Source organism: Megalobrama amblycephala, linkage group LG15, assembly GCF_018812025.1.
Source record: "Megalobrama amblycephala isolate DHTTF-2021 linkage group LG15, ASM1881202v1, whole genome shotgun sequence".
Taxonomy (NCBI): Eukaryota; Metazoa; Chordata; class Actinopteri; order Cypriniformes; family Xenocyprididae; genus Megalobrama; species Megalobrama amblycephala.
The window spans coordinates 644,571-655,487 of record NC_063058.1 but is presented as its reverse complement, the minus strand read 5'-3'; the positions used below and the strand labels follow the sequence as shown (position 1 = coordinate 655,487).

General features: G+C 39.6%; 1 protein-coding gene across 3 annotated transcripts in view; it reads right to left on the bottom strand.

Moving 5' to 3' along the window:
* Window positions 1–2,134: 2,134 nt before the first annotated feature.
* LOC125247702 (NACHT, LRR and PYD domains-containing protein 3-like) overlaps window positions 2,135–10,917 on the bottom strand; it is a 52,266-nt gene continuing 43,483 nt past the window's right edge. For all 3 annotated transcript variants that reach the window (XM_048159147.1, XM_048159148.1, XM_048159149.1), the window contains 2 exons: window positions 6,673–6,719; window positions 2,135–3,540 (listed from right to left, as the gene is read on the bottom strand). In XM_048159147.1, the coding sequence (XP_048015104.1) occupies window positions 2,984–3,540; window positions 6,673–6,719 (604 nt within the window). In that variant the 3' untranslated portion in view covers window positions 2,135–2,983. The remainder of the gene's footprint in view (window positions 3,541–6,672; window positions 6,720–10,917) is intronic.

Sequence of the window (10,917 nt, the reverse complement as noted above, 5' to 3'; positions counted from 1 at the left end):
ATTACTGCAAAACAATCCACATGCACGCAAACCTCTGCTCTGGTCGCGTCGCAGGAAAACACATTGTGTTGTAGCACTGAGGATGAACCCTTTTGTGAACCACTTGGCTGAAAAGCTTCAATGCTTCATGAGGCTTCATCTCACCATCACTACTGTAAAACACACATTCAAACGCTGCATTATCCAATATATAAAGTAAAACAAATTTCCAAGTTCAACCTACCTTTCAGTCCGAGAAAATCGAAAAAGATTCGAGCAGGAAGTTCAAGAGGCTCGTGCGTTCCTTAAAGTGCAGGTGAAATGTTTTAAGTAGTTGTGAATTTAGTGATTAAGTTGAAAGAGTGTAATGTTATTATAATTATAATGTCCAGCTTTTTTATCTCACTGACTTCCAACTGGTTGGAGTTTATACTTCAGTTGGCAGGATTTTTATTTATTTATTTTTGTGGGACTAGACTAGAAGGAAGGGTTATGGGGAGCATGAATGCTAATGTGAATAAAGTGTTTAAGGAGGGGACAGATGGATTGACGTGGGGAAATTAAGCTGACCAAAAATCAACATTGATTCAATGTTCGTACTTTTCAACACTGAAAAGCATTGAAATATCAACGTTGGTTAAATGTTGTCTTTTTCAACACTGAAAAGCATTGAAATATCAACGTTGGTTAAATGTTGTCTTTTTCAACACTGAAAAGCATTGAAATATCAACGTTGGTTAAATGTTGTCTTTTTCAACACTGAAAAGCATTGAAATTTCAACATGGTTCAATATTATTTAGCATTGAATTTTCAATCTCAACCAAAATTATGATTCTGATGAAATTATGATTCAATTATGATTATGATTCTGTTGAAATTACCTTGATGTTTTTACACTTTACATTATTCCACTCACCCTTCAACCAACAAACATTAAAAGGACATTTAATCTCATTGTACCCAGTTTAAAAATAAAACGCATTATTGCGTTCATTGAGTCTTTCACTGACTGTTTACAGCTAACGGAAGTTACACCCATAATTCGTGCAAAGCGTCATGGAGTGTAGGAATAAGGTGGATTGGAGAGAACGCCGCGAGCGAGCGAACATGCGCTAGAGAGACCGAATGTGTGCGCAAGAGAGATCGAGCTGTCCGAGAGCGAGCAACTCTGCGCGAGAAAGACTGTCTGAGCATAAGTAAATTAGTACATTAGTAAACATTGATCAGATTATATGCAGTCATTAAAACAATTATGCTGTAGGAGTGGAATTTAGGGACCAACTTTACAGTTTCAAAACTAGGATAAATGTTTAATGGAAAGAACAACAGCCATTTACTGTAATTTTACCATTTAAATGCTGTTTTACATTTGCAGCAATGGTTGCAGCTATAATTCTACAATATAAAATACAATCAATCACCAGCAAACACAACAGTAGAGGTAAGGCAGCTCATAATCCAGAAACAGGCATAAGGTTGGGGCAGGCAGCAAACAATCAAAAATCAGTTCACAATAGAAAACAGTCCAGGGCAGGCAGCAAAGAACCACAAAGAGAATAAGCAGTCCAAAGGTAATCCACGGAAAGGAAAGACACAGGGAAAAAAGCTCAGAGATGTTCACCAGGGCAAAACAAAACTTCGCAATGAGGTTGAGTCTGAGAGCAGCTTAAATTGTCCACTGATGAGCGTCAGGTGCAAGGGTAATCAGTGACAGGTACATGAGAGGGAAATGTAGTTCAAAGGGGTTTAATATTCGGGAGAGGGATCCCTCTGGTGGTGAGCAGAAGGAACTGCCGGAGTCTCATTTGTGACAATAATTAACATCTCTGGTAGCCTATGTAGTATATAATGTATACAGACATATCAAACTATTTTTCAGTAGATGGAGAAAAAATAAAAAAGAAGAAATAAAAATTAACACTAGCATAGTAGCCTATACATTATGGCTGTTACCAATCAAATGAAATCATTATTAACAAAATCCATCTTTGCAATACAGAGGGGACACAGAAGTGCATTAATATATTTACACAGCATTTACAATTTGTCTACATCATTTCAAATATGGATTTTTTTTTTATTTTAACTTTTTAATTAAAATGTACCTTAAATATGAAACTAAACTGCCAGTAGGTGTCAGCAAGTCACTGTCTTAATGAGAGTGGTACCGCCGTACCAGGAGATCGGCTGAATGGATTCGAAAATGGTAAAACTCAACTGTTTAACTCTAGAAGTTGGAAAATTAGCCTATTTTCCAAAAAAGTGGAGTGTTCCTTTTAAGTGTCACTCCAGCTCCTCATAACGACACCACATAACACAATATACATGCATGTAAACTGCAGTTCAACATTTATTACAATATTTCAACATTTATTTAATGATGTGATTTTGAGTCATTTGGTTCTCCATACAGTATTGACACAAATACGTCAGCTACAGTAATATTTGCATTACATCTAAGTTAATACCTGTTCAAATCACTTCAGCAAAGTCTGCACATTTTTACACATTTTAGTGAATAAAATAACTGATTTGCAGTAGTTACAGTAAATATATTTAATGAAGTGAGATGATGAATGTCATATTTGATGATGTCAGAAACTCTCCTGAAGGAATGATCATATTTCACACGCAGCTGATGATTCATACAGCATTCAGATATTTCACATATTCATCATCAATTCATATCTGATTTATGATTTGAGCACAAACACCAGAGGAACATCACATGAATGATGACAGTGACATGTTCTTCATGAATCATGTTTGAGAAAGACACTTTCAGCTGAAGCTCATTTTGACAGTAATAATAGAGATTGATGAGAAACGACAATAAAAACATCTGATTTACATCAGAACAAGTAGAGACTGAGAGAAGAACAGACACACACACACACACTCAGTGACAGTATTAATGTAATGAAGAGACTCTATAACATCTCACTGTCACTGATTCATCATTAGCTCCAAGCATTATGGGTAGAATCTCTCTGTTCTGATTCATCAACACAGTTTCACTGATGATGCAAGACCAACAGCAATCCCAGGATAGAGTGGTTGAGTGAATGTGGTCTGGACTGTGTGGATGAGGATCATTATGTTTCTCGTGACGCCGTAGAAGGACAGAGTTCCTGCACTGTGATCCACATACACTCCTACTCTATAGTGATTCACATGCACTCCTACTCTCCTGCTGATGATGGGCTTTACAGGGAGATAAATCTGTACGTTATTGTGCCACAATGAGTAATAGAAGGAAGAGCAGATCAAACCCCAGGACTGATCATTCCATCCTAACATAGTCTCATCACCCGGTGCCTTCCTGCTGGTGCTCTTATATGACACTGATATAGCCACATATTTCCCACTCCACTCAATCTCCCAGTAACAGCGTCGATCACACACACTCTCTCTACACAACACTTGAGAAAAATGATTAAATCTGTCTGGATGAGGATGAGACAACTGCGGTGGGTAAGTGTTAATAATCACTCTGTTCCACTCAGACAGATGGAGGCGTTTACTCACTGTGTTCAGATCCAGAGTGATCCGATGGGAATCTGATGGAGATAAAACACATCACAATCAGGAATTATCAATTTCTCCATCTTTTAATCTACACTGTAAACATGATTTCTGCTGCTTGTTAAATGAACTTCATTAAAATGAGTTAAAACCACACAATTACTGCACATTCTGATTAAATATGTCAGTTTACTTCATCAGAAAAAGTAGCAGACAGACTGGCTAAACCGACCGTCTGCTAGCTGCCTCACGTTACAGAAGTCAGATAAATCCCAACACATAGAAAATCTTGCACCTAGATATTATCACATAGAAACTGTGTCTGTACCCCGAATTAGTAAAAACAAAAAACTTCCAAACCCATTTAATGGTAAAAATTTAATTGATGTTCAACAAATAAAAAATAGAGATAATAATGATAAACAAATGATAAAGCTTGGGTTGTTAAATATTAGATCACTTTCTTCAAAAGCGCTTACACTGCGTTCCAAATTATTATGCAAGAGACAAATCAGTAAGATTTCTGTACAATAAACATTCAGATTTTAGTTTTTCTAAGAAAATGTTTGTTCGTTTATTTATCCATGTCTTTTTAGATAACTGGGATCAATCTCAGACAAAATAATTTGCCAGATCTATGGAAACCCTACTTAGAGGTTGTTCCACATTATTAAGCAAGTCACAGTTCTCATGCAATATGGGGAGGAAGAAAGATCTTTCTGAAGATGAAAAGCATGAAATGGTGCAATGTTGTGCAAAAGGCATGAAAACAACTAATATTGTGTGAAACTGAATGGAGATTATCGAATTATCATAAGATTTGTGAGTGATTTAGAGCACAGCAGAACTCGGTCAGATAAAGGCTTATTAAGGAAAGTTCCTATCAAAAAAATGTATTGTATTAAAAGGGCAGCTATAAAAAAAGCCAGTGTTGAGCAGCAAACAGGTATTTGAAGCTGCTGGTGTCTCTGGAGTCTCGAGAAGCTCTCCATGCAGGCTGGCAGTTGTGCGTAAAGATGCATTTCAGCCACTCCAAACCATAGAAACTGACGTGCAAGCAAAAGGGTTTCTGTCCTACAGTGTTTTTTCTACTTTACCACAGTAAATAATGCGAATAGCCTAATAGGCCTCAATGCGGATGAAAGAAAGAACGTTTATAATCCCCTGTGTGAGTGAAGATTTGGGAAAATAAACAGAGATTCCATGTTCAGTGGAATAACTAATGGAATATTGTTAAATTCTCTGATAATCAGGTGACCAGATCGCGATTCGGAAAACAGAATACGAAGCTTAAATGTATGGACTCACGCACCTCTCTTATTCGGCATTAACCAAAATGTTTCCATGGCTGCAATGTCACATTTAATTGCTAACCTATTATTTCTTCTGTAAACAAAGCTTTGTGCTTCACTCGTGTCATATTCAAGTAAATACTGGCACAGCCCTATCAGTGGGTACCGAATATACCCGGATTCTCTGTACTACCGGTACTACAGAAATGCTGGTATCGTCACATTTTCAAAATTTCAGTACCGACTTGGTACCGAAGTACTGCTACTTTTGACAACACTACTTTGATCTACACACCTTGTAACAGAAGAACGGACCAATACAGTTTTTTGCGGCGATTTTCTTTTTGTTAGTTTTTCCCCCTTTTTCCCTTCATCATGGACCCTGATGTTGCCATTCTTCGCCTGGAGCAGAGGGACCGCTCCCTGGAAGCTCACACCATGGAGTTTTTGGAGTTGGCGTGCCGCACACACTATCCTGACCGAATGCTCTGTGTGCTCTACCTCTACAGCCTAAGCGAGCGGTCCTGAGCAAGCCTCCCAGGGAGCGGTCCTCGGAAGAGCTTCGCTGCACTCGTGGAGTGGGTGCTGGTGAGTAACGACTCACCCTTCACCGTCGGCCCCGCGGAGGATGACTTCACCACCAGTCCCACTCCACTGCCAGAAGCCAGTCAGCCACCACCGACGAACGCCACAACGGAGTTGTTTCACGTGCCCACCGCAGACCGAGGAGGCCAGCCTGCTGCGATGGATTAGCCAGGACCGAGGAAAGGATCGGACGGTACCATCGCCCCGAAGTCAACCTCACAGCAAGGGTCTGACCAGGTGCACAAGCCGGTTACATCATCTGAAATCGAGGGAGTGCTTGTGGAGCTCGAGGGCTGGGAGGAAAGCTCCACCCACAACGCCACCACGATGGTAGAAATGACTGACACTGGCAAATATTCTGAGGAACTGAAAGAAATTTTTATGGCTGATTTAATTGATTTTTTTCAGAGAGGTGATTTCCCATTCCCCTGATTTCCCTGTTTATAATGAATCTCCTGAGCTTGACTACTCTGTCGTCATTGTGCCTTTTGAAAAGTAACTTATTAATTTTGAGCAAAGTGCGATATCCGTCGTGTTATTCTGTCATGTTTTCTCCCTTTCTTTCCAAAACGCGTCAAACACCAGTCTCCTTTCTCTGCAGAACGCGATATATCCACTCAACCAATCACAACCAAGCACCATTCCACGCACTAAACAGTAATGGCGGCGCTCTGAATATAGCCAGCTTCCTAGTTTTCCTTACTTTATGATCAACAAAAACAAAAAAATTATTAATTTTGACGGCATTGATGAACCTGTGGTGGTTTCTGTGGTGGAGAAGAAATGTAAGTCATCAAAATGTAATCATTTACGTGAGGAGATTAAGAAGATGAGGCACTTGATTTGGAAGGAGATGGCGGCTGTTGCTTGTTCCACGACAGCATTAAACTTCTGTCACGGTCCCCAAAACTGAATCATGGACAGTTTTTAAAAGCCGTTTTTAATACCAATGTACTCTGCAAATGTGTTTTAACCATGCAGTGACACCAGATACTCTTTAATCGGTAATGACAAAAGGAGACATAATTCGTTTTTATAACAAACCTTTTAAAATCAAAATGTAGGTTTGAATTTAATGTGTTTATAACCAAAAGATGCTATGTGAAAGTTTGAAACAGAAAATTGTGGTTTTCATCTTACTTTGATTAAAAAGGTGTAAAAAGAAGAAAGATGAAAGTAAGATGAAAACCAATTATATATTATATTATATATTATAATTATATATATAATGTGTGTGTGTGTGTGTGTGTGTGTGTGTGTGTGTGTGTGTGTGTGTGTGTGTAGACATACATTTGTGTAGTCCTGCTATAATCCTGAACTCTCCTCCATGATCCACACTAAAAAAAAAAAAGTTTCAGTAAATACACATTTAATCAGTAAACGCGCTCACACACACACACACACACACACACACACACACACACACACACACACACACACACACTTACTCACTACACACACTAAAACAATCACATTCACGCACTACACACACACTCACGCATTTACTCACTACACAAACTAACAATTGCATTAACTCACTACACACATCTACACACACTCACATTCAATCACTATACACACTAACACACACACACATCTACACACACACAGCAGTGCAGGGCAATTAATCAAATCAATTGTTTTAATTGTCATTTTGATTTACAATATTGGCTTCCAATGATTAAAAAAACAAGAACAAGATAATCAAGATAAAATGACATGGTAAAACATCTCAGGTTACGTATGTAACCATAGTTCCCTGAGAACAGGCAACGAGACTCTGCATTCATGACGCATTGGAGAACGTCACACGTGACCCGATGTCTCTATTGGCCGGCGACAGCCTATGACGTAATATGGTGCGACCCGGAAGTATAAAAGGAGTGCCTGGAGAAGCAGTCAGTATCTATCATCTTGAGGGACTGTTCTGCAGGCAGCCCGAAACATGGTATGGAAACGCAGAGTCTCGTTCCCTGTTCTCAGGGAACTATGGTTACATACGTAACCTGAGACATTCCCTTTCGAAGGGAACTCAACTCTGCGTTCATGACGCATTGGGGAATGAAATACCCACGCCGCCATGCTGAAGGAGAGTGCATGTCAATATGTCTAGACAAACGTTAGCGGTTTCAAGAGAAACCGTTAAGGCCACTCACCTGAAACCTAACATGCTGGGCGCAAGACCGACCATGTGATTAAGTAACTGTGAGTGCCCACAAAACAGTCCATCCAACACAATCTAACGAGCAGTGTACTCGGTAAAAGAACCTTTTTACTCTTTAAAGCAAGAGGAGTACAACATACGCTATCACGCGCTAAGGAAGGCCCCGTGGGGCCTATAACCTCAGCAGACACGTGGCATCAGCTCGCGGCAGTGTTATCAAGCTCCAGGCGGGACAAATAATCGAACTGCAAAGGAGGTTAATAAGCCACCTGGAGCCCTGGCCAGCCAGTGGCATAAAATTCCCTTTACTCTCCCTAGTAAAGGAGTGTAAATGGTACATGCCAGCATGTTCCCAAAGGAGGCCCAGAAGGTCTACCTGTCACATGCGGTGCCAGTTAGCGGCCACTAAAGTTCTAGGAGCAAAATAGAACCAAGTTATAAACAAGGTAACTACTTAGCTCAACTAGAGCTAAAGAAGACCATGCTCAAGGAAGTAAATGCATAAAAACCGAACAACAGAGCGTTTAACACAAGTACTCAACCTGAGAGGCAAGCCATTCAGAAACCGTACTCAGTAAATGCACCCTTTACTCTCAAATCCAGCATGATACCCAGGAGGCCTAAAAAGGCCTACGACTTGTAAACACTTGGCGTCAGCTAGTGGCAATCACGACCCATCCATGGTGATGAGTCACATAGAAACCAACACAAAACTGTGCCAACATGCAAACTGAAAGGAGGCCCTGGTGGGGCCTTCGACTCTACAAGCACATGGCATCAGCCAGTGGTAGTTTCATGACCGAACCAGCCAGCAGGCCAAGTACATGGTAAAACCACCTTAACTCTTAAACAAGGTGTACACACTCCGCCACAGTACTCTACGAGAGGCCTGACCTAGGACCTACTCTAACAGAAGTGGCCGTGGCCGATGGTGGTACGAGTCAACAGTCATGACTTAACCATGGTGATGAGTCATATAGAAACAACATGTGGCACCAGCCAGTGGTCATAAATGGGGACCAAGCTCAAAGGGGACCAGCTCTAGACCCAACAAAATAATTGTGGGTAACTAGCTACAATAACCTGAGTTAAGCCTACACATTCCAACAGGCAATGTACCAAAAATTACATGGTACAATAAATATGCTAACATGGTCTAAGGGAGGCCTACGAGGCCTACCACCTCACACAAACATGAGCATAAGCCTGAGGCAGTGTTAAGATACGTGAGCAAACTCGCGATTGTATACCGACAGTGCCAGAGATACAAGCTGTACTTAGAAGGGGCTAACAAATAAAGAGCCAACAATCTTTACAGTATATGTTAAACAGCTGCTGTGGTCATGATCGACTGGGAGCTAATAGAGATCATATTTAATTCTAACCAGAAATAAGACTGTCTACACTGAGTGTGCAATCCAACAGGTGATGCAGTCAGTGAAACACAATCCCTAAACGAGGAGTACAACAGAACACCACATTCTTAGACAGAGGCTACATATTTATGTATGTAGGGCCACGGCTTAGAACCCAAAGCAAAAATAAATGCTTTATAATACATGCCACCCAAACAGGATAAATGCTTTCACCAGACAGATCTGTAAATCTGTGCTGAACCCTTGAGAATGGAGGCTAAAAACTAGCACCGTAGCTCAAATTTGAATATAATTCAAGGGGCTTATGGAAAGACATTATAAAGCATGACAAAGTTCTAGAAAGCGGGGCCTAGCAACACTGCATAACTTATCTCCTCAAAGATAAGGGCCTACCACCTGGGAAAAACAGCACCAGGAAGGCTAATAACAGCCTATAACCTTAGCTGTTAACCTCAGCCATAGCACCTACATAATAGTGGAGGAGAAATGGGCATACAGCCTAACAGCTCCCTCAGGAGGAGGCCAGAACTAGGAACTATACAACCTTTAAGGGATAGTAATAATAAGGGTGATGTAATAGACAAACACCTAAACTAGCTCTAGCCTAGCCGCTAGCTATGGCCTACTGGGCCAAGCAAAGCCTGGGCTTCACTTTAAATCCTCTCAGATATTATGCCCAAAAGAACCCCTTCTAACTTTACTAACTACATGCTCAGGAAAGCTATACAGCAAAAACAAGGTCTACACTTTTTAAAAACATAAAAATATAGACCCAGCTTATCTTCCTGCGGCTCGCAGAACGAAGATTTCTCCTCCTTACTTTCTTGCATGAAGACGGATGAAATCAAAAGTTCTTTTAAGCCTAAAAGCACTTTTCACTATCAAGCCAGAAGGCGGCCTTTAGAAAAAATATTATCAAAGGCCCAGCCATCAGCCTGACTGTTAACCCTCTGGAGTCTGAGGCTGATTTGGGGCTTGGAGAAGTTTTGACATGCCCTGACATTTGTGCTTTTTTCAGTTGTTCATAAACATATAAATGACAAAAGTGTCATTACACTGTATTCAGCACAAACTAGGCTACAATAATATGTGAGGAACATATACGTACATTTTTGTATTTTTGAAGGAATAATGTTTATGCGTGGTTATTGAAAAAACAAAAAACTTAAGTCACTGAAATAAGGCCAAAAAAAGTATATTAAATCTGTGTTCATAAGACTTCTGGGTATTGGAGGTTGTAGACTAGAGTTTTTGCTTCAGAATTATGTAAAAATTATGCTGCCTACTCCTTCATATAAAACAATAGAGAGATTTAAATTTTCTAAGACACTTTTGGTCAAGAAACACAGTATGCATGGAGGCGTGAATCCTCATGTATAATGGGTGATTCTCACCTGAGAAGACAAAAGAATTGAATAATAATGACCTGAAATTACTTGCATATTAATGAGGCCTTTCAGTCAGGTAGGCTGTGAAAAAACCCTCTGTGATCATGCTGATAACAGGATTAAAGTCCACTCAGGACAAAAAAAACATGCTTTTTGTGATCTCATGCATGCACGTATTATTGCACATGATATGAAGAAAATTTTGTATAGGCCTATGTTAAATTACACTACCAGTCAAAAGATTGAACACATTGCCATTATAATGTTTTTAAAAGAAGTCTCAAGTCTCTAACCAAATAATGGTTTTCTATTTTAATATACTTTAAAATATAATGTATTTCTGTGATGCAACGCGTCTGAACATTCCTACCTCTAGGGCATTTCATATAGGCTACTATATTTGTTATATTATAGAGCCTAAATGTTGATGTGCAGTTGACAAACTATACATCATTAAAAAGATCTAAGACTCAAGCTTCACATTTTGACTCTTAAAATCTTATATTGACCATAATTTCTTAATATGCTTAAAAGCATACACATTTGGAGAAATATTGATGGATTCTCATATGTTTATATCAATTTTCTATACAGAGGAGTAATATTT